Raw genomic sequence first — 20,243 nt, 5'->3', positions numbered from 1 at the left:
TGAAAGTATTGAAAATGCTTAAGAATGCCTTCTTGACCAGCTACACAAAACTTGGTACCACACAACAACATGCCAAAAATAGCATCAAAGTCATCTTCAAATCCACATGGCATACTGTGACCATAAGGACAGCATTAAAATCACCGAATAGGGCTGGAAAGATGGCTCAGAGGTTAAGAGCACTGTCTGTTCTTCCAAAGGTCCTGAATTCATTTCCCAACAACCACATGGTGGCTCAACAACCATCTATAATGAGATCTTGTGCCCTCTACTGGCATGCAGGCAAAACACTGTATATGTAATAAATAAATATTAAATAAAAAATAAAAATAAAATAAAATCACTGAATACTTTTTCTGCATTATAAAGTGAAACTGTTAAAATTGGACTTGTGATATTTTCACACTTGCTCTTAGCCAAATGCCTAAGAAGTGATGGACTCAGACTCCTGATACACACACATACACACACACACACACACACACACACACATATACATAAATGTATATATATGTATATATATTTTTTCCCTTTGAGACAGGGTTTCTTGGTGTAGCCTTGACTATCCTGGACTCACTAGACCCTTGAACTCACAGCGGTACACCTGCCTTTGCCTCCCGAGTGTTGAGATTAAGGGCATGTGCCACCATGCCTGGTGACTCTTGATATTTTTAATAAACTTATAGTAATAAATTTTGCTGAAAGTTTCAAATTAATTATTGTACTCTAGAAATTTATTCTCTTGTGGTAATATTTTGTTTGGCTTTAGTTTCTACTGTATATTAACTTTACCATTCGGCAGCCTGGAATTTGTCAAATCTGTCCATATATATTTGTTTATTTTATTATAATGTAAGGATATGTACTGCCTGCTTCAGCTGAAGATAGCATGTCCCAACCGGCTTTAACATATTGAAATCTGAGCTCTGGTCAGTGCCACCATTTTTAAAGCCGAGCATTTCTTCTTTCACCTTTATGGCGAAAAGGTGGATAACTGCAAAGATGACATAAGGAGTATCAATATTTAAGATTATTGTTTCCACATGTTCCTTAATTGGAAGAGTGCTCTTTCTCATGAACTCAGAGTCTGCATGTTTTATTCTGCTCCAGTTTTCCTCTCATATGGTCAGCAACTACTAAATATCTCTCTCTCTCTCTCTCTCTCTCTCTCTCTCTCTCTCTCTCTCTCTCTCTCTCCCTCTCTCTCTTTCTCTGTCGTGCGTGGGTGCGTGTGTGTGTGTGTGTGTGTGTGTGTGTGTGTGTGTGTGTGTGTTTGTGTGTGTGTGTTGGAGGTGTGTATGTGAGTGTGGGTGTAGGTGTGTGTAGGAAGGGGACTGTGGTGATGGAAAGACTGAATTATCATGACTTTGAGACCTACCCAAACTGTCCACTTTTGAGGTTCTGTTCTGGGCAGGTTTGTTTTATGACATAGCTAGAGTTGTTTGAGAAGGAGAACTATCATTTGAAAAAAAAATGTCCCCATAAGATTGTCTTGTAGACAAATATGTAGTTCATTTTCTTAATTCATGAGTGATGTAGGAGGGCCCAGTCTATTGTATCAGTGCCACTCCTGGGCTGTTGGTCCTGGGTGCTACAGGAAAGCAGGCGTAGCAAGCTGTGCGTGAGCAAGCCAGTCCACAGCACTTCTCTCTGGCTGCTACTTCCGTTCCTGATTCAGGCTCCTGCTATGAGTTCCTGCCCTGGCTTCCCTCAGCTGGAGAATGTGACTTGAGGGTTATAAGATGAAATAAATCTTTTTCTCCCCAAGTTGCCTTTGGCTATGGTGTTGTATCAAAGCAACAGAAACGCTAATTAAGATAGGAACCAACAAAACACTACTGGTATTTGCTACCACTGTCTTTGTTCTGTAGAAACGGGAACATACATCTTCCCCTTTCTGTACCATTCTCAGCCTTCTGGGTACCAGAGGAGCAGTGCTTTGCATCCTCATCTTTAATGAAGTCTTTCAGTGAAAATAAACTGGGACTTCTGCCTATCAAACGTTGGGACAAAAGTCCATTATGCTGTTCATCCTCCATTCTTTGAAATACAGTAAAGGTTTTTTTTTTTTTCCCCTAGAGGCTAAATTTCTCTAGAAAACCAATTTTTGGCAAATGTAGGTCATCAAGACAAGAAGGGCTTATTGAGTTTCTATGAAGCTGTGTGTGACATTATGTTCTTTATAAAAGCTTGAACAAAATCTATGATCTGTGCTATTTTACAGCATACAGCTTTATGGACTGGTTGGTACTTGATTAATTGATTGATTAATTGTGTGTGTGTGTGTATGTGTGTGTGTGTGTGTGTGTGTGTGTGTGAGAGAGAGAGAGAGAGAGAGAGAGAGAGAGAGAGAGAGAGAGAGAGAGAGAGAGAGAGAGAGAGAGAGAAAGCTCACAACAGCACGAGATATTCCATAGTCTGTGTGTACAGGTCAGAGAATGATTCTGCAAGTCTGTTTTCCTCTTCCACCATGTGAGTCCCGGGAATCAACCTCAGATTATTAGGCTTGGTGGGAAATATCTTACCTGCTTAGCCAACTCACTGGCCATGAGATTTACAAGTTATAAGAGAATAAAATCATTAAATATTTCACTTATATAGGTCTCCTTTTTTTTTAAAGATTTATTTATTATGTATACAGTATGCATCAGATCACATTATAGATGGCTGTGAGCCACCATGTAGTTGCGGGGAATTGAACTCAGGACCTCTGGAAGAGCAGTCAGTAGTGCTCTTAACTGCTGAGCCATCTCTCCAGGCCCCTATAGGTCTACTATTTATCTACTTTATTTTAGTTTCTTATGCCTCTACCTCCCTTCTAATCCCCCAACACTAGGTAGGAGAGAAAGCAGGTAAGACAGGAAAGGCAGTGTAGACCTATTTAGACTTAGTTCCTTGGGGGCAATTCCAATCATTGTAGTCAGGCTATCCAGCAGTCCAACTAGCCAGCAAACCAGCAAACAGCAAATGCAGCAGCAGCAGGGTGAACCAGCAACAGTCTTCTTCCTCCTCTGACTCCTTTTCCTCCGAGTGCTCTGTCATTTATATCCTTTCAAAGTCTTCAGAATTAAACTGTCTACAGCTAGCAAAGATCACTCCCATCTCCGAGCCTGCACAAGGCAATCATAGTTAACAGCTGTGGCCAGACTAAAAGCCGCTCCTTATCCCACACTTGGGAGTATAACAAAAACGTATTTATATAATGTGACTAAGGTTTTGTTTTGTTTTGTTTTGTTTTTTCTCAGACAGGTTTTCTCTGTGTAGCCTTGGCTATCCTGGACTCACTTTGTAATCAGGCTGGCCTCGAACTCACAGTGATCCATCTGCCTGCCTCTGCCTCCTGAGTGCTGGGATAACAGGTGTGCGCTACCATACCTGGCTCTACATAACTGAGTTTTTTTTTTTTTGAAGAAACCAAAAACTTCCACTACATTTATGCCTGATTAGTTAAGTAATTGCAAGTAGACAGAGCTAGGAAAAAGCTGAAGTGTGTCCAAGAAAATCCAATCCATGGGCTGGAGAGGTGGCTCAGAGGTTAAGAACACTGACTGCTCTTCCAGAGGTCCTCAGTTCAATTCCCAGCAACCACATGGTGGCTCACAACCGTCTATAATGTGATCTGATGCCCTCTTCTGGTATCCAGGTGGATGTGCAGACGGAGCTTATTATACATAATAATAAATAAATATCTTAAAAAGAAAAGAAAAGAAAATCCCTATATTAGTGACTTTTCTCAACACCTGACACGATACCTATCAGAGACAACTCAAGAAAGGGTTTATTTTTGCTCAAGGTTTCAGGGGTCTTTAGTCTATCATGGGAGAGAAGGCATGGCAGTGGAAGCAACTCAGTCTACGGTGGTAGCAGCATGACATAGCAGCTAACAATCTATTTCTTGCCTGACAGATTTCCTGTGGAGAAACAACACAGGCCTCCTCACCCAAAAAGGGGGCCTGAGACAGACCAAAGTAACAATTGCACCAGTGTCCAGTTTGGTGAGACAAAGGGTTTTTTTTGTTTGTTTGTTTTGTTTTTGTTTTTGTTCTTTTTGTTTGTTTCTTAATTGGTGATACTCATAGGAGGATGGGTGAAGGGTTATTTACAAGGAGCAGGGATAACTCAAAAGTAGCCCCACAACCCAAAAGCCCATCCCAACACAGCTTTCTATACACCGGTTTGTCCTTCATTTCTGCAGTTTGGATGGCCAGGGTCTCTACCCAGAGCAACTTTTCAATCCTTTTTATACTTTAGGATAGGGGACCTCAAGAATCTTCCAAGTTAGTGTTAGGTGAGGTAGCAAATGCCCTTGATCGCAGCATTCGGGAGGCAGAGGTAGGAAGATCTCTGTGAGTTGGCGGCCAGCTTGGTCTACATAGTGAGTTTCAGGACAGCAAAAGCTAACTAGTGTGACCCTGTTTAAAAATCTTTTTTCAAGTTTTTGTTCCCCTTACACCTGACCTTTTGTTCATCTTCAAGGCCCCAGAAAACCTCCCCTTCCCCTCTGCAAGAAGGTGTTTCAGTTTGGAGGGAATGTTGCAATCAGGAGGAAAATGCCATACTATCCCGGAGACCATCTCTGGGAACCAGTGAAGAGAAGAGAAAGTCTTGGTGGTCCCCTGGAGGGAGAACTGAGCAGGCAGTGAACAGCTGGTTAAGGGAATCCAACTGTTGGGGGAACAATTAGCTATAGGAACCAGCTGTTGAGGAGAGGTTGAGGAAGGGAAGAAAAAAAGAAATACCAGACCCAGGCATATGCAGTACAAACTGAAACGGAAAGGTCTTTTGTTGTTGCTGTTGTTGTTGTTGTTTTGTTTTTCGAGACAGGGTTTCTCTTTGTAGTAGCCTGGCTGTCCTAGACTCACTTTGTAGACTAGGCTGGCCTCGAACGCACAAAGATCTGCCTGCTTTTGCCTCCCAAGTGCTGGGATTAAAGGTGTGGCCACCACCATCTGCCTCTGAAAGGTTTTAAAGACCAGAAAGACTTTATTTTTCTGTCTCTTTGTCTCTGATACTCCTTGGGCCAACCCCAGTACTTTATTTAAAGTGAAGTTCAATTTTTTTCATTACATCATAATTTTTCTCATCTTTTACAATCAATAGGGCATTCAAAAATCAACAAAGCAAGAGAACAGTCTAACAAGGAAAATACAAACAGTTCTATATATCCTACAATAAAACATAGAGCAAAAATCAATCAATATACAATCAGTGGTCAGCATGACCTGATTAGTATTTCTTAAACAATACTCTGGAAAGTTTAATTATAAATTTCCTTGGGCTAAAGCCATTTGTTTACATGATTATTATAGCAATATAGCTGGAGCAGAATGTTCTCTAATTAAAAAAATCTTGACTTACCAATCAACAGGTGTGCTATCCAAGCCTAGGCTAACTGCCAAGGGGCCCTCTATTGTAAAATATCTGTAAAGCATGATGTTCCCAGCCCATTTCTATTGCTCTCAAAGCAAATTCTAAAGAAACTTTACTCCACCTAACAGTAACTAGCCAGGTACTGTTATGTCAAGGTCCTAACTTTCTTCCAAGCAGTTTCTGCCTGGCTTCTCACAGTCAGAGCCAGGAACTCTCATTGTCTCAAGCCTTTGGCCAGATGTCCTCTTTCAACATTCTCTTTGGGGAAAAGTTTTCCCTGTGTGAATTTCTTTAGTGCTCCTAGTCAAAGTGAGAAATCGAGAGAAAAGAAAGACAGTTTTCACTCTGGAGGCAGAGGCAGGTGAATCACTGTGAGTTCGAGGCCAGCCTGGTCTACAAAGCGAGTCCAGGACAGCCAAGGCTACACAGAGAAACCCTGTCTCTAAACGCCCCCCCAAAGTAGATTTCAAAGTAATTTTAAGGCAAAATTACACCTGTACCATGCATAATATTTAAAGACAGTGGTGATCGGCTGGAGATCTTTGGAACTTGGTCAAGCAAAGCCTCTGTGATTCGTCCTCATGTCTGTGACATCATGCAATAGGGTAGCAGACAAAGGCAGTTCTATTTAGCCTAGAAGCAAGGCTGGGCCATAATCCTTAAGAGCTGCAGACAGTGGCTTCTGCAAGCCAGGCCTTATACCAGAGAAGTTCCCCAACTACCCTAAGCACCGCCAGCCACAGCCCGTGGGAGTTATTTCAGGTTCTAGCCATAACACCCAGCATGGTGATGCATGCTTATTATAATCCTGTTACTTGAGAAACCAGGGCAGGAGGATCACATGTCTAAGGCAGCCTGGGATACACAGTGGGAGTGTGTCTCAAAACAACTCTACAAACTATCTACTGCGTTAAATGAAGGCAACCCAGCTGTTGATCCTTTTCTGAAACAGAACTCCGGGACCTGGTGAGTAGACACTGGTCTCACTCTTCAAGCTCCCATTTTGTGGTACATCACAGATGTAGGAGCATTCTTTTTTTTTTTTTTTTTAGATTCTTCCTTTCAAGATATAATCAGGAAGTGGAAGTGGTATCTTGTCTGGCATCACATGCTTAGAAGCAAGCACTTGGGTCATCTCATGACACATTTTTTTTTTTTTTTTTTTTTGGTTCTCTTATGGTTTGATTCTCAGATACCCCTACCCCAGAGCTCAAGTGATAACACTTGGTTACCAGCTGATGCATATGGATTTTGGGTAGAAGACTTGATTCTGATAGCTCTGACCTGAGGACATTGGTTAATTCCGTGACAGGTTTATAACAGATGACATTCTTAGGAGGTGGCCTAGCTATTGGCTTCAGAGATAGCATTTGAAAGATCTATGCATGGGCAAGCTAGGTCATGTTTATCCCCCTGAGCCATTAACCCTCTAGCTCTCATTTTGAGGCTGCGTTGCCTAGAAGGTGTATGCTCCCCTCCTGCACACTGGCAGAGTTCCTGTTAAGTTACCTGTTAACTTCTGCACTATCTTGGAAAATGGTGAAGAGGGAAGCAAGACCAATCTTAAAGGCTTTGACTACTACATTGAGTCCAGAGCGTGCTGGGGTGGTGAGTGCCTAGCTGCAGCCCCAGTGCTCGGGAGGCTGCAACAGTAGGACCTTGAGCTTGGAGATATAGGGAGCTACCTCACAGTAAGGTCCTCAAAAACAAAACACAGAGACATAATATGAAGAAATGTATTTTAATGGACTTTCTGTTTTGAAAAACGATGGAGAGTTTAAGTAGGAGGAAATAATATCATCATTGAGGTTGTCATAGAGGGACACTATAAAACATTATTTAAAGTTTAGTTATTTTAATGGTGGTGCAATGGCTGCTCTTGGTAATCAAGTTGACTGTATCTGGGATTAACTAAAACCCAAGCTTCCATTTTCACCTATGATTGAATTATTTGAGGTTAAAGACCCATTGTATTTTTTTTTTTTTTTTTTGAGCTGGGAATATTCACCTAAAATTTAGCCACACCTTCTGTGGTAGCCTGTATAAAGCATGTGGAAGAAGGAAGTGTTCACTCTGCCTGGTTGCCCCTACTCTTTCTGGCCAGTTCATTCTTTCACTGCTGTTGGAGTCTAGTTCTTCAGCATTTCTTCAGATGCTGAAGACCAGCTGAGACATCCAGCCTTGTAGACTGGAGAACTACTGGATTCTTGGATTTTATTTAGTTACAGACATTGTTGGATTGGCTGGATGACAGCCTGCAAGCCATTCTACTAAATCTATATATTTATCTTTTTATATATATATCTTATATATAAACACCTGGCAAATGCTATGCTTTTAAAATACTTTATTATACTTATTTATTTTGAATGAAAAGGAGAGGCTTGTTTGCCATAGCATTTGTGTGGAGGCCAGGGGCCAATTTGCAGGAGTTGGTTTTCTTCTACTACAGCAGTTCTCAACTTTGTAACTTTTAAATTATACCAAAAAAAAAAAAAAAAAAAAAAAAAAGAAAAGAAAAAGAAAAAAAACCAAAACAAAACCCCAGGAGGGGCCAAAGGGTGGTGTCACAGGTCTTTAATCCCAGCATTTGGGGAGGTAGAGGCAGAGGAGGCCAGACTGGTCTATAGAGTGAGCTCCAGGACAGCCAAGGCTACACAGAGAAGCCCTGTCTGGAGAGAAAACAAACAAGCAAAAAACCAGGAGGCATAAACTGAAGTCAACATCTGCTAGTTTAGCGAGGTAACTTTATTTTCCGAACTATACAAAATATCTATTTACAGGCCTGATTGTACAATTAGCTCTTTAGAAATCTCTGTTTCATTCTACCTAGCTAGTCTTTCTCCTGAGCTCCTCCAAACCCACCAGAGTTCCTTAGCTCTCTTTCCTAGAATTATGTTTTACCTATGACCTGCCCTCTGCTTCTCTGTTGTTCCTCCCAGCCCAAAGAGAGGGTCTTCATCTCTTGCCCAGAGCTCCTTCCAAGAATCTAAGCAGGGGGGGGGGGGGGGGGGGGAGGGAGGAGGAGAGAGAGAGAGATTGAGAGAGATTGAGAGGTATTATTACAAATTCAATAGCTTATAAAAAGAAGTCTCTAGGTCTCAACAGGGTGAGTAATGTCACTGTCATGGAAGTCAGTAGGAAGTCAGAACTATTTCACCTTTACAGTAAGGCAGCTCAAGGCCACCCAGCTGACTTTGCCTCCAGTCATAGATCAAAGACCACAAGACCTTTCCCAAGCAACTTGCCTTAGAACAGGCAGGGACTTTCCATTCTTTAGCATGCTTATCCACGTAGGCTTTTAGATACACGAACCTAACTGCAACTGATAAATGCAATATCTACTTAGGCTTTTATATTTCACTAACAATTAGGTTTTCTATGTCCAACAGTCAAATATCTTGTAACATAACCTTCGTAATGATGCAACTCTTTTTTTGTTGTTTTTGTTTTTGTTTTTGAGACAGGGTTTCTCTGTGTAGCCTTGCCTGTCCTGGACTCGATTTGTAGACCAGGCTGGCTTCGAACTCACAGAGACCCACCTACCTCTGCCTTCCAAGCGCTGGGATTAAAGGTGTGCGCCACCACTGCCCAGCTGATGCAAATCTTTAATACAGTTCATGTTGTGGTGACCTCCAACCATCACATTATTTTGTTGCTATTTTATAACTGTAATTGTGTTACTATTATGAATTGTAATGTAAATATTTTGGAGATATAAGTTTGTCATCAGGGTCTTGAACCACCGTTTTACTATGTAGACCACCACAGGGATGGAACAAGGTGGTCAAGCTTGGTCTTTCCTGCTGAGCTATCTGTTGCCAGCCCCAAATGTCAAATTAATTATATGTTCATTGTGGGCAACTCAAACATTTTCCTTTTTTAACTACTTGACTGAACCGATACCGTAGACCAGTGTTTCAGTGATGGCGGCCACTTTTCATGTCAAACATAATTGTTTTTAAATATTTTACTTTTATTTATATGTGTGTCTCTGTGTGGCTGTGTGTCCATGAGTACAGGTGCCCACAAAGCCAGAAAAGAGTGTTAGACCTTTGGAGCTGAAATTATGGGCAACTGTGGCTGCCTTCTGTGGGTGTTGGGACTTGAACTCTAGTCTTCCTCTGGAAGAGCAGCAAATGGTCTTACTCACGAATACATCTCTGAAGCTTCCAACAAACTTTTAAAAAGAGTTGAGTCCTAATATTGGAGTAATATCCAAAGAAAGACTGCTGAATGTGAGGGTAAAAAGCCCAAGTCTTCTCCAATATGACCTTTGTATAGTCCTCAGTGATGGATAGCCCTGGGTGCAGGTAGACCTTGGAAAGTCCCAGCTGCTGCCCGAGAGAGAGAGAGAGAGAGAGAGAGAGAGAGAGAGAGAGAGAGAGAGAGAGAGAGAGAGAGTGTCCAAATGGCAAGATGCTGGCAGAAAGTACAGGGTCTGGGAGTTGTGACCTGATGCTTCTGTGTTATGGCACCAAGACATAGGAAAATTGACACCAGCGTCCTGAGTACCCAGCCTTACCTAGACTCCCTTGAGTACCTAATTGTGCCTTGGACAGAGGTCGGCAAGAAGAGGAAAACCAGAACAGAGCTCACCTTAGAATGAGAGCTTTGGTGGCAGGAGAACCACAAGTGTGATGCAACACTCTGACCCCCAGAGGCCTCAGATAGCTCCAGGATTCAGGACAGGACACCAAACAGGACAGCCAACAACTACTTGCAGGGGCTTGTTCTATCTATGGCAACAGCATGTTGGACAAACACAGCTTTCTTTTGCCTAAGGCTGGGCAAGCCCAGTCCCCTGCCTACACAGCGCCTCAGCTGCTCAAGAGGCAGTAGATGAGGCCCACAGGGCTGCTTCACTCGGCAAGCAAAACTGAGTTTGACATCCGTATTGTATATATCCCATCTTTCATGGCTTTATTTCAGGTGGACTTTGTTTTTCTTGGTCCATGTTTTGCAAGATCCAAATTGTGTCATTCCCACCCCCACCCCATAATTTTTGGTTGAAATAAATACACACACTATTGGTTTTGTGTTGTTCTTCTACTAAATTCTTTTTTTCCCCAAGTTGGATTTTTAATGCTACCAGCATTATCTGATTTTTCTCACAAGTGTTTAGAAGGACCTGGGGGGGGGGGCGGTTGAAACCATTCCTAGGACTCTTTTTTCTTGTAAACTGTGACTTGGATAAATGACAAATACTCTTACTTACCTTTAGAAACAACAAGCAAAGCCTAGTAGGGGACAATGTGGATTTGGATACTTGATTGAAATAGCAGATGCAAACACCATGCTTTATGTCAATGTTGCTGATTTGTTTTGGATCAGAAATATTTGTTGTTTGGATGTGACAAGGCTATGACACATTTTTTAAAAAAAATGCTTATTTTGTGTTTTGTCCTAAATTTACAACAATTTCTCTGAAGATCTGCTGCTTCTGCTGCTGAAACTCACAGAGATCCACCTGACTTTGCCTTCTCAGTGCCAGGAGCAAATGCGCGTACCACCACTGCCGGGCTAAGTTTTCCTCAATTTTTAATATTCTTTTTTTTTTTTTTAACACTGAAGGAGAAGAGTTAGAATAATATTTCTTTTGCTATTCCTTCCTGAACAACTCAAGTGAAAGTTTCTGATTATCCATTTCCATATTTCTTTCCTTTTCTCTTTCCTTTTATAAAAATTAAAATTAAAAATTTTGAGACAGGTTTTCTCTGTGTAGCCTTGGCTGTCCTGGACTCATTTTGAAGACCAGGCTAGGCTCAAACTCACTGAGATCTGCCGGCCTCTGCCTCCCCAGTGCTGGGCTCAATCTTTCTTAAATTTATCTTTCTTAAAAACAAAACACCCCAAAATCGTTTAAAAATACTGTGAAACTAGGACTTGAGGGATTGATGACTTACAGCAGGAGATGGCATTCTAGAGTTCCACCAGAATCAGGACAACCTAAGCCTCTTGGTAGAGTGTTTGCTTTTAGCGGTGAAGTTACTCGAAGTCAGGGTAAAGCGCAGGTCACTACATGCCTTAGGCTTGTTTTACCTACTGCTGATCTTACAGCGTGAAGTGAAGTGCGCTTTCAGTGAGGTTTAGCTTAACAAAAGTTTTAAAAGGAAGAGTGCAGGGCTGTGGCATGGTGTTCTGCAGGCGTGGGCAACGCAGTAATTGTTTTGGAGGAAGGAAGACACAATTGTGGTCTTTAAGGAGCTCATTTTGGTTACGGTGTCTGACAGGCAGCAGACCACTAGCACTTAACCGAGGGCTGGGATGGCATAAACAAACTGATGTGGAGTCACAGTGTTTGTTCTTTGGACTTCTACATGCTATTAAAAAGCGAGAGACTCCAGGGGTTTACTTCATTGGTGGTTTACCTATCGATATCTTGGAGACTTAAGAAAAAAATTAAAAAATAATAAAAAATAACAGCAAGTACCATTGCAAGTCACAAATGTTATGATAGATTCTGCAACAAAATAATGAAGACAATTTGAAATCTTTTCCCCTACCGACAGAGCCCTGATCTGGACTCACTTTGTTGACAGGCTAGTCTCGAACTCAGAGACCTGCCTGCCTCTGCCTCCCGAGTGCTGGGGATGAAAGGCGGGCGCCACCACGTCCAGCCAAGTTTGAAAATTTTAAGTGTATTTAACCAGTTCTCTGTAAGGTGACAAGAAATTCTGACACATGCTATTGGCAAGAGGAATGGAGCATCTCTGAAAGGTAACATGGAGTGGGGTCTTCCATGGACTGCGAGTCATATTTTGAATAATAATTTTTGGCATCCAGGAATTTTTTTTTTTAGAGACAAGGTGTCTCACTTGCTAGCCTCTGCTGGCCTAGAACTCTTGAATATCCGAATGCCTCCAGCACAGTGATAAACCACGCCTAGCCCCCAGGAATGCTTCTTGAACGAGGCAAAAGGAGTTCTGAGATGGTCTCAGTTAATCGGCTGCAGGGTCGGGCCATCGCCGTCCGGAATACTCAGGCGTAATATTCAGTTGGATTTTCAACTCGCACCCAGAAAGTAAAAGAAGCAGGCCAGGGAAAAGCGGATCGGCTTAGCCTTCACTGTCGGTTGTCGTGCAAATCCGGCGAGGCAACCAGCATAGCCTCAGAGGCCCTAGCGCGCAGGCGCGGCGCACGCAGCCCCGGGACCCCGGAACGGTAAACAGTGGCGTCACGTGACCGGCCCCGCTCCAGCTCCCGCGCCGCCGCCGTCGCACGCCGATGGCTGCGGGCTCTCGCCGCGCCGCACAGGCTCCACGAGGCGAGCGACCCCAGGGCTCAGGGAGGCAGCGGCTGCAGCTCGGACGGGGTGGGCGGCGCGCAGGCCAGCCGTAGAGTGTCGTCACCGCGGCGGCGCGGGGGCCCGGGAGCCCCGAGCCGAGGCAGCAACGCCGACGCCCTGCGCGCACCCCCTCCGCGGCCCCCTCCTCCGCGGCCCCGCGGCCTCCATCTTCCTCTGGCTGCCGGTGGCAGCGTTCGTCTGCGGAGCGGGTGAGTGGCGGCGTCGGCCGCGACGGGCTTTCGGTGGCCTACCCCCTCCCCCCGTCACGGCACGCGGACCTCCCCAACCCCCTTCTCGCGCGCGCAGCAGCCGCCCGCTCCTCCCGGGCCGTTCGGCCTCGGGGGGTGGGGGGGGCTCCGCGGCTTGCCCCGCCCCGGCCCGGCCTGCCCCGCCGTTTGGACCGCGAGCCTGGAGCGGCGGTGGCGGCGCGGCCTCTGCGCGACCGCTGGGCCCCGGCTCTCGCCCGTGAGCGTGCAGGGTCTCCGCCGCCGCGCGGGCGGGAGGGCGGGCGAGCGGGCGGGAGGGCGGCGCGGGCCAGGCCTGATTCCAAGGCCCCGGGGTCGGGCGCGGTGGCCCGCTCGCGGAGCCTGGCGACAGGCCGGGGACCCCTGGCGAGGCGCACCCGCGCCCCCGCGTCGTGGGGAGTCTGCGGACCTCAGGGGAACGCGCGCTTTTGTGCGGGACACGCAGAGGGGTGGGCTGGCTCCTTTCTTTTTGCCTACTTTGAAATGGGAAGCCCGGAGAGTCCTGCTTGCTGACAGGACGTGTAATTTAATGAACCCACTAGTCGATAAGTACGTGTTAATGGTGCTAAATAACTGATCATCTGACACACGGGGCGGGGGCGGGGGCGGGGGCCCAGGGAGAGGAGAAAGTGGTGTAGCACGGTCCAGCCCGAGGCTCTTTTCCCTCAGATGGCCCTTTCCCCTGTCTTTGGGTAGCTAAATGGCCCTTCCTAGTCGTTGTGATTCGAATGTGTGTTTATTATTGCTATTGACTAATCGTTAGTAGAACGTGATTGTGGTTTGAGGGAAGTGGCAACGCTCCTTTAATGTCTTCCCCGATGTTAGTCTTCATCCTCCGGACAGGTCTTTTTTAAAAAAGGGTCGAACAACCGAGACTTTTCCCGCATTATGAATTTTGCTAACCATATTTTAGGCTAAAATTTGACAAATGAACACAGCAAATTATGGTGCTCTATTTGGTTAGTGTTTTGGGTTCAAACTTTGTCTTGTGTTTTCAGTTTCCAAACCTGCATCTCAGTTCTTGCCTTTTTACAAATTCTTGTGTTTGGTATTTTGAAAATGTAGACGATGTGTTTGTTATAGAAAAGAGACACATGAAAGAAACAGGACGTGTTCGGTTGTACCAGCCTTATGCTTTTCATTTATAGTGCTATTTCAGAGCACAGAAGATGTTGAGAGAAAAACCAGTTATTTCAAATAGTAACCCTTAGCATTTGATATGCTTGGATCTTATTATTTTTTTTTTCTCCCCACTGTTCTCTTTGTGGTCATTTATATTCATAGTGATTCGTCCCTTCATCATCATTACCATTGTCACTTATTTAAAAATTTCAGTAACAGGAACAGAATCTGAGCAGGGCGTTGAGGGGCCGTCATTGCTCTGTTGAAACCACACATTTAGATAATTCATTAGTAGCAGAATGACTTGTTGCGTAGTGAAATGGGCCATTTAAGAGAGTCAAGACCGGAAATGCTAAGCTTTATTTTATTGTTGTACTAGTGATGTGCCAAGATGACAAATGGCTCCGTAGTGGGACTGGAAGTTTCCTCCTGTCCCTTGAACGCGCTTTATGGGTGCTTCTTTTTCTTTTTCTTTCTTTCTTTTTTGGTTTTTCGAGACAGGGTTTCTCTGAAGCCTTGGCTGTCCTGGACTCTTTTTGTAGGCCAGGCTGGCCTCGAACTCACAAGTGATCCGCCTCTGCCTCCCAAATGCTGGGATTAAAGGCGTGCGCCACCACGGCCAGCATATAGGTGTTTCTTGAAGAGCATGATGAGTGGTCTAGTTTGTTACAGTGCTCTTGCATCCTAGTGGGAAAATGGTGAGCTTATTATGTATTACGCCAAATTAGTTATATATGTATCAGCTTATGTACTCCTGTGTACTATATATTCTCATATGTCATAATAGAAAAATGGTCTATAAAATGCAGGTAGAATTGTATAGTGGATGTAAACATGTTTTTGGCTTGGTCTTAAGTGTGGGATGTCAAACAGACTTGTGTGAGGGAGTGTGGTGGCTACCCTTTCAATTAGAGAAAAACCCTTTTCTCTAACATTAATAAACTATGTACAGTAAGAGTAATTATGAGAATTATCAGGTAAAAATTACATTTACAATATCCAGTTCATTTGTATTTAACAATCTTGGGGAAAGTATTCCACTATCTATCCTATCTTAGTGAGTCCTATCCTAATGCCCAAATTTTCCTAAATCATTTTCTTATCATAACTTACATTTATCAAAATAAAAACATATTTACATCCACTGTATAAAAAGTTTAAAGCCAAAAGAATTGGGTTAGGTTAATAATTTTAGGATAAGAGACATTGAAACTTTTAATAACAAAGCTACATTATTAAAATTTAAAACATATTCAGTTTTGGAGTCATATAAGAAAAGTTTGAGAGCCTCTGATCTATATATTATTGGCAAGATTTGAAAGGTAGCAAGTGATGGTTTGCTGTAAAATGATCTTAAGAGTTAAGATTTTGGAGAATTGTACATATGGACAGGCACACAGACTCAGACATGCATGTATACACAGAAACACGCATTAAACTTTGTAGCTCAGGAAAGCACTACAATGGAGGGCTCTGCTGTTATCCTTTATGGTCCCCGAGAGAGCAGTTCCTTTGGTCCGTAGGGAAAAGTGAACTTGCAACACCCCCCCCCCCAAAAAAAACAACAAAACAACAACAAAAACCCAACCCAAAACAAGAAAAATAAAATGGAGAAGTGGAAGACCACGTTTTCAGGCAGGAAAATAGTAACTCATACTCTGGCAGTGTGTCTACAGAAGCTTCAAAAATGTGGCTGAAGATAGCTGTGACCGGGGTCCAACACAGATGGAAACTGAAAGAAAAAAAAGTTATCTGTGTAGTAGGTGGCATACTTAGAAAAGCCGCTGTATGCAAACTAGACCCACAGTTTCAGGTTTTAGATGTCTTAGGTAATAACTCGTTTCCTCTGCAAGGTCATACACTGTTTGCTTTTGGGATGTATTTTGCTCTTTTTTTGGGGGGGGGGTTGTTTGTTTGTTTGTTCATTCGTTTTTTTGAGATGGGATTTTTCATTGTAGCCTTAGGTGTCCTGGAACTCACTCTGTAGACCAGGCTAGCTTTGAACGCACAGAGAACCAACTGCCTCCACTCTCAGTGTGCTGGGATCAGAGGTGTGTGCCACCACTGCCCGGCACATTTTGATTTCTTAAAAGTGAAGAAAATCTAGATTAAGTTCTATTATTTCCTTTAATGTACCTTTTGCTTTTTTAATTTTTTAGAGTGTTCTTTTTCTCTTTTAATAATTCAGTTTCAAGAAGTTAGTATTTGTTATAGTGCTGAATATATTCATTATCTGTCATTATCAAGACTTTTTTTTTTTTTGACAGATGGATGCTAGCTTGGAATAAAATAATCTTGCACTCAGTACTCAACCCCTCCATGTGTGGGAGTGCATCTTCTGAGAATCGTGGGATACCTTTATAGAAATATGAGATCTTATTTTTTATAAACTACAAAAATGACTTGTGAACTATTAAAAACTTAGGATACTGTTACAGTTTTGAAAATGGGAAAGAAAAATAATTTGTTGTTTGATTCCATGTAATAGGACATATCAGAGCACAGATTTGATTAAAGTATCTGAAACAAAGTGCTCTGAGGGATTGTAGTTTTGGCCGAAAAGCAAGATTTAAAGACATTAAATAGGAAATCAGTGTATTAAAATTTAAGAAGGGAATTCAAGTGTTAGGAAAGCATTGTATGAATTGCCAAGTGTCATTCAGTATGTGTTTAAGCTTAGACAGTTCTTTGTCAGAAATAATTATTTGGAGCAGACCTTCACCACATAGCCTTGGCTGGCCTGAATTTCAGTATGAACTCACTCTCCTGTGGGATTCACTAATGGTGGGCACCCTCCACGCCTGGCTAAGGAATTACTTTTTTTTGTTTGTTTTGTTTTGTTTTTCAAGACAAGATTTCTTTTGTAGACCTGGCTGTCCTGGACTGGCTTTGTAGACCAGGGTAGCCTTGGAGCTCACAGAGATCTGCCTGTCTCTGCCTCTGGGGCGCTGGGATTAAAGGTGAGCGCCACCACACCTGGCAGGAATTAACATTTTTGGCCACAGAGTGAAGGGTCCTAAAAAAAAAACAGTCTGAGACTTGAATGTTACCCAGAATTTTTAAATCTGTTGGTATAATCTTAAGTATATAGGTTTGAATGGCATGGGAGGTGATAAAGAAGGCCTAAGCATAATACTGTAATCCATACTTTTTGTGGAGTGGACATGTGGAACAAAATGGTGAAAATACATTGCAAAATTTTTAGCTGGTAAGTTTACTTTCCCTCCAAATGATATGTTCATACACATTAAGGTTAGCCATATTATTTTTTTTAATGTGTACAGTGCGGCTATGTACATATTCCCTGCTTTGTTTTGAAAGGAAAGTGAGGTATTTGTTTAGCAGTTTTACAGACTTTGTGTATTAAAGTTATAAAAAATGTGTTATGTAAGGATTGAATGCATAAAAACATTAGAAATGCTGGCTCAGAAATCCACTGACTGTATTGTAATTTAAGGATATTGGGTATGTGACCTTTGGAAAATTATATAACTATTTGAGTTTTCATTTGCTCTTCTGTAGAAGAAACACAGTAAGAGCACCTACTTTATGGGGTTGATAGTAAGGGACACCTGTGTCCTGGTCTGACTGTTAGTGCTCCTGCTCTGATACTTCTGTACCTGATTCAAATCCTACTGCTGCTGAGTGCTACTTAGAATACCAAATGCCTGTAAATTTTAAAATGAGCATTTTTCTTTCGCTACTTTGGCTAGTCCAGTTCTCATTGTCCAGGTTCAGCTTTTACCTGCTAGTTCTTTTTCTAAGTTGGTTTTCTTTAGTCTTTGGCAGGGTGTTATTTATTTATTTTCTTTCGCTTGAAAAATTTACAAAGACTTCATGATCCTTGTTTTCCTTTGAGATTTTTCTGGTAGATTCTAACTCATGAAACTGGAACAGAATTTGAAGTGTAGGACAGTTATTTGTAGAATTGTACCTAAATATTTCAGTTTTCCTTGACTTTCTTAGATGGATAACCCAGTATGCATCTATAGTTTAAAACATTTTTAAAATAATTTAAAACTGCATGGGTGTATGTATGTCTGCACATGTGTACCTGATTCCTACAGAGTGCAGAAGAGAGCCTCATCTCCCTTGAGGCTGTTCTAAAGGTGTGGGTTCTAAACAAGGATGTGGGTGCTGGGAATTGAACCTGGGCTCTTTGTGAGAGTAGCCAGAGTTCAGTGATATTAACTACTGAACTCTCTCTCCAGTCCTTATCTGTAATGCTTTTATACCAGTCTTAAAGAAATAACCTTGATGTCATACAGGTGAGCTTAAAACTACTCTTATTATGCTGAACACTAGTTGTAACTAGGTGTAGCACATTTCTTGTGATTGATAATAGTTGTACCTGTCTGATACTGTGATTGTGAGGATTAAATAACACAGTGCCAGTGAGCTACTTGTTACAGCATCCCAAATAGTAAACATTCACCAAATGTAATTTTATAAAAACTATATTGGGCAGTGGTAATATTAAATCTTGAAAGAACTATTTCTCTGGGTTCAGCTTTTTGCTCCATTGCCTACTCTTGCAAGCAGTTTTATATTCTTTGCTAATTAATTCTGAAAAGTCGAGATTATAATACAGAGTTGTTTTGGTAAATGAGTGTCTGGAGGAGCATTTCTTGGCCCATACTATTGAATGTTTCTTCCTCTCACCTCCTCCCAATTATAGTGTTTTTGATAGATACTTGTGATGCTCTTCCAACTGTGATGACAGTAAAGGTATCTAACCATAGCCAGTTTTTTTTTGGGGGGGGGTGGGTGGGTATAGTTGCATCCAATTAAGAATAATTTGGTCCTGAAGACACCTGGAATTCCCAGCATTGGGAGGCAGAGGCAGGAGGACTAACTTGGCCAGTCTCAGCCACAAGAGACCTTGTGTCATACCCAAGGTGTGGGGAAGAGTTGTGAGGCATGTGCAGCTTGATATTCGGTTAGAATATATTAAGTTTATGTTTCCCTGATAATAGTAGTTGTATGCTTTCCTAAAGCTGCCTGTTAGAAATTTGTTCTTGTTTAGCGTACCTGATCAAATTGGTTGATTTTAAAGTTTAAATCAAATTTAAATAGGTTAAACTATCATGTCAGGGCTGGAAGGCATCAAGTATGGTCGCTTTGTTCTGGGTCTTTGCCTGGATTTCTCTTATACGTGATCGATCACACTTTCTCTTTAGGTTTTTGTTAAAATGTTATTTTAGTACTGAGACCTTCACTAGTATATGTATAAAATGCTCCTTTCCGATTATTATTACCATGAATCAAAATTTCATAGGCTTTTGTTATGTCCTTATGTTTCAGTTACTTTTTTATTGCTGTGACAAAACACCTTGATCAAGGCAGCTTATAAAAGAAAGCATTTAACTGGTCTTGAGTCCATGATGGCAGAGAAAAAGGCATGGCTGAAGGAACAGCTGTATTCAAAAGCAGGGGCCACGAAGGGGCCAGAGAGTGAGAGAGTTAGGAACTGGGAGTGGTTTGCACTCTTGAAACATTAAGCCCACCCTCAGTGACACCTCCTTCAACAAGGCCTTACCTAATCCTCTCCAAAGACCAGGTAGTCAAGCATTCAAGCCAGTGGGGGTATTCTCATTTAAACAGCCAGCCATATCTTGTATATTTTTTAATTCTTCATGTCACCTGTTACATGTTTAGATGAAGCTCATTACATAGTCTTCAATTTCTTTTTAGGCCTTTGAGTTTTTAAAAAATTACTGAGGTTCTTGTACCAGGCTAGCTTGGAGCTTGATATTTAACTAGAGCTAGCTTTGAATTCATTATTATTATTATTATTATTATTATTATTATTATTATTATTATTATTATTATTATTATTTTTATGATGATGATGATGATGTATATAATGTTCTGCCTGCATGTATACCTGTCCTCCAGAAGAGAGCACCAGTTCTCATTATAGATGGTAAGGAGTTATTATGTGGTTGCCATAAATTGAACTCAGGACCTCTGGAACAGCAGGCGGTGCTCTTAACCTCTAAGCCATCTCTCCAGCCTTGAATTCTATTCTCCTCCTCCTCCTTAGTGCTAGAATTATAAGCATGCCCCCACACCCAGCTATCTCTTGGTCTCTTTAACTTTGATACTGGTGATATTGCTAGGCCTAAAAAAAGTAATAGAGGATGAAATCTACTTTATATAGCTTTGCTTTAATTTCTGTTGGAGACCTTTTTTGATATATTTGGTATTGAGATGAA

General features: G+C 42.2%; 1 protein-coding gene across 7 annotated transcripts in view; it reads left to right on the top strand.

Moving 5' to 3' along the window:
- The first annotated feature begins 12,564 nt into the window (after positions 1 to 12,564).
- Positions 12,565 to 20,243, top strand: part of Phf3 (PHD finger protein 3) — a 75,086-nt gene continuing 67,407 nt past the window's right edge. For 3 of the 7 annotated variants that reach the window (XM_051153008.1, XM_051153003.1, XM_051153005.1), the window contains exon 1: positions 13,349 to 13,452. In XM_051153008.1, coding sequence (XP_051008965.1) covers positions 13,433 to 13,452 — 20 coding nt within the window. In that variant the 5' untranslated portion in view covers positions 13,349 to 13,432. Of the gene's footprint in view, positions 12,868 to 13,348; positions 13,453 to 20,243 lie in introns of those variants that run through there. The other 4 variants (XM_051153004.1, XM_051153010.1, XM_051153006.1 and 1 more) reach the window with 4 other exon arrangements.

Source organism: Acomys russatus, chromosome 11 (assembly GCF_903995435.1).
Source record: "Acomys russatus chromosome 11, mAcoRus1.1, whole genome shotgun sequence".
NCBI classification, from domain to species: domain Eukaryota; kingdom Metazoa; phylum Chordata; class Mammalia; order Rodentia; family Muridae; genus Acomys; species Acomys russatus.
Note: the sequence above shows the minus strand (reverse complement) of the source record. Positions and strands in the feature narration are given on the sequence as shown.